This window comes from Carlito syrichta, unplaced genomic scaffold (genome assembly GCF_000164805.1).
Source record: "Carlito syrichta isolate Samal-C Ts95f unplaced genomic scaffold, Tarsius_syrichta-2.0.1 Scaffold79417, whole genome shotgun sequence".
NCBI lineage: Eukaryota > Metazoa > Chordata > Mammalia > Primates > Tarsiidae > Carlito > Carlito syrichta.
The window spans coordinates 15,542-18,914 of NW_007023513.1; the positions used below are offsets into that span (position 1 = coordinate 15,542).

General features: G+C 47.0%; 1 protein-coding gene across 4 annotated transcripts; it reads left to right on the plus strand.

Moving 5' to 3' along the window:
* Nucleotides 1-1,505: 1,505 nt before the first annotated feature.
* RNASE1 (ribonuclease A family member 1, pancreatic) lies at nucleotides 1,506-3,010 on the plus strand. 4 transcript variants are annotated; one of them, XM_021710571.1, is made up of 3 exons: nucleotides 1,534-1,585; nucleotides 2,040-2,122; nucleotides 2,271-3,010. In XM_021710571.1, the coding sequence occupies exon 3, from the start codon at nucleotides 2,296-2,298 to the stop codon at nucleotides 2,764-2,766; it is 471 nt and encodes a 156-aa protein (XP_021566246.1). In that variant the 5' UTR covers nucleotides 1,534-1,585; nucleotides 2,040-2,122; nucleotides 2,271-2,295; the 3' UTR covers nucleotides 2,767-3,010. The 4 variants fall into 4 exon arrangements, with proteins under 4 accessions (XP_021566243.1, XP_021566246.1, XP_021566244.1 ...); XM_021710568.1 differs by lacking the exon at nucleotides 2,040-2,122 and having other exon boundaries at nucleotides 1,506-1,585; XM_021710569.1 differs by lacking the exon at nucleotides 1,534-1,585 and having other exon boundaries at nucleotides 1,962-2,116.
* Nucleotides 3,011-3,373: the final 363 nt, after the last annotated feature.

Consider the following 3,373-nt stretch of genomic DNA (forward strand, 5'->3'; position numbering starts at 1 on the left):
ACCTGCAGGGCTCAGGCGATCCTTCCGCCTCAGCCTTCCAAGTAGCTGGAACTACAGGGATTCGCCACCACTCTCCGGCTAATTTTTTAATTTATTGTAGAGATGAGATCTTGCCAAGTTGCCCAGGCTGGTCTCGAACCCGTGGGCTCAGGCAATCCTCTCACCTCAGCCTCCCAAAGTGCTGGGATTATAGGAGTGAGCCACCATGCCCGGCCCATATCATGTCTTTTCTTTACTCCACTTCCATGTCCAAATTCATATGCAACATTAGCAAGAAATGTCGATTTTATTTGGATACCACATGGCAAAAACATTTAAAATTTCTCTTTAAAGAATTTTGGTTTTCTACTGAATTACCTAATCTCTCTCCCCTTTCTTTCCTCCCCAGGACTTCAAAACTTCCTACTATTTTCAGCTCAGCAAAGTAAATGCCTGGCAGCCACTTGACTCCACCCCCTTCAGAAAGCAATTCAAAGATCACCAAGGGTTGCCTGAACATACTGCTTGGGGGGTTTCAACCTCACCCTACGTGAACTATTACAAGCATTAACACATATTGATGCTTTCTCTACGCTGATCACTCCTTTAAGCCCTCTGAACATCTTACCTTATTTCAATCCAACAACTGATTTAAGAAATACACATTATCATTCCCATTTTAGAGAATAGGGAACTGAGGGATAGGGAAATTAAGTTGTGTAACTTGCTCAACTCTTAAAGTACTGAATCATAATTTGCTCTGAAATAGTCTGAATCCAGAGCATGGAGGAATGTTCTGATAATTCTTACTCCAGAGGTATCAAAACTGTCACCCAGCAAAAACAGGTTTCTTTTTTAGGAGGGCATTCTGCTGCTAAGAAATATGATATTCTTTGTATTTTTTCTCCAAGTGCTTTCGTTTATCTTTAGTTCTATTCAACTTTGACTTGTGGAATCAGCGGTTACCTTTGATAAGAATTGCCTCACACCGGCAGTGTTCCCAGGGTGAGAGTAGAGGGTGGGCTTATCCAAGAGGCCTCCTTCTCTTCCTCCCTGTTCAGGTTTTCTCCTCCTTTTTTCCTCCACATCTCGAAAAGTTTTCAGCTAGGGGCAGCAGGGTAATCCCCATTCCCCCACTCTTGTACCTCCAAGAGAGATATTGTTAGGAGAACTAGAACTCAGGACAAAGCTATTTCAGGACTCACTGTATGTGCTCTTTGTTAACTCCAAGTCTACTTGGTGAAAATGGCCTCACAAAGAAGTAATAAGGACTTCCAGGTGTACCAGGTTTGGAGCGCTGAGGTGGCTTTCTCTGTGACTCCTTGTGAATCAGCAGGCAGATATGGTTCACATGGTAAGAAAGAATTGTAGAGGCAAAGATCCACTCTTTCGCCAGCAGGAATTCCAGGGGGTGACCTGGGTGATTTCCCAATCCTTCCTCACAGTGTCCTCGTTTTTATTTGAACTGAGCCCCAGATGCTCCTCCCACCCTTTTTCTCTTGGAAGTCAACCCCCTTCACAAACTATATAAGGTACACACCCCAGGAACTGAGTGATTGCAGAAGCTGACCTTCTGTCTCTCTTGGACACCAAGCTGGAGACCCAGGTAAATAGCTCAAAAGGTGGTCTCAGGAGCTGTTTCTTCTTGAGGGTCAGAGAGGAGGGAGCCAGAGGAGTCCACAGTGCTGAGAAAGCTTGGACTGATACTAGAGTCGAAAAAAATTTGGACCAGGAAAACATCAGCTGCGGGCAGAGGGGCCAGAGATGGAACACACGGGCTGCAGATAATCCATGGGACTGGAGAAGAGGGGCCCCCAAGTTGGGGGAGGCCAGCATTTCTTTTTGAAATACAAAAGAATCCTTTATGAGGCCAGTGTCAGGCACTGGCCCAAGTTTCCCTAATGCTGTAAGACAACAGGGCTCTGTCAACCATGGTCCTAGATGTCAGGGATACGATTTGGCTCATGGTTTATTCAAAATGATCTTTTGATGAGCCATTTTAGCACTGGGTACAAATGTATTCTAGAGCAAAGAAATCCCAGTGACGGTCAGGATTTTAGGTCACTTTGCACGTCACCACCGAGAGAGGAGGAAGACCTCTCTTTCCTGAGTGGGAATAAAATACTCTTGGAGAAAGGCACAGGTGAGTGTTTCATTACCTGAAAGTTTTCAGGGAGAGAGACATCTTTGTGGCCGACCTGAATGGGAGACTGTAAGCCAGGAAGCCACGGGTGGGGGCAGGTGTTCTTTCTCAGGGGATGCTTTTCCTTCTTTCTCCCTTTCCCAAATAGGCTTTCCCAGAAAAGTGAGGCCACCATGTTTCTGGAGAAGTCCCTTGTCCTGCTCCCGCTGCTTGTCCTGGTACTGCTGCTGCTGGACTGGATTCAGCCCTCCCTGGGCAAGGAATCCCGGGCCATGAAGTTCCAGCGGCAGCACATGGACTCCGGCAGTTCCCCCAGCAGCAACACTACCTACTGCAACGAAATGATGAGACGCCGGAATTTGACACAGGGACGGTGCAAGCCGGTGAACACCTTTGTGCACGAGCCCCTGGAGGACGTCCAGGCCGTCTGCTTCCAGGGAAATGTCAACTGCAAGAACGGGCAGACCAACTGCTACAGGAGCAGCTCCAGCATGCACATCACAGACTGCCGTCTGACAGGCAGCTCCAAGTACCCCAACTGTGCCTACCGGACCACCCGGAAGGAGAGACACATCATTGTGGCCTGTGAGGGGAACCCATATGTGCCAGTTCACTTTGATGCTTCTGTGGAGGATTCCACCTAAGGTCAGAGAAGCGAGAGCTCCCGCCCCACCTCGGCCCCTCATCATTTAACCACCTGCCTCTACCCTCTTATTTCTTTGCTTGAAAGAAATTACTTCAGTTAGGGTTCCTACTCAACACACATGCTTTCCTCTCCTGAGTCTTACCCCTGTGTGGTTTCAGGGATGATTTGTGAGGTGGGCCCCATGTTAACCCTTCCACTGCTTCTTTCAATAAAACACAGTTGCAAACACCTGGTTCCTGAAACTGTTCTGTCTGAGTACTGTTTTTGTCATTGCTTTCCAGCAAGGGATAAGAACTGTAAATCTGATTAGCTTTGGTGACTGGTGAGTGGAGTAATTGAAAGGCAGTGTTACATGACAAATGTAGGCATGACCTACACCCTCTCATACCTTCAGTAGAGGCTATTGCCTTCTCTTCTGACTCTTAGATTTTACTGGCTTGAGAAAATTCCTTTGCTTGTAGAGTCCTTGAAGTAAAATATAAAACTGTTAAGTGTGGGCTGTTTTAGACAAAAGGGAACAACAGCTTGGGGTGAACTGACAGAGGGCACAGCTCAAATACTATAATTCTCTGGCACAGAAGGAAGGTGAGTGTGACCTCAGAAAG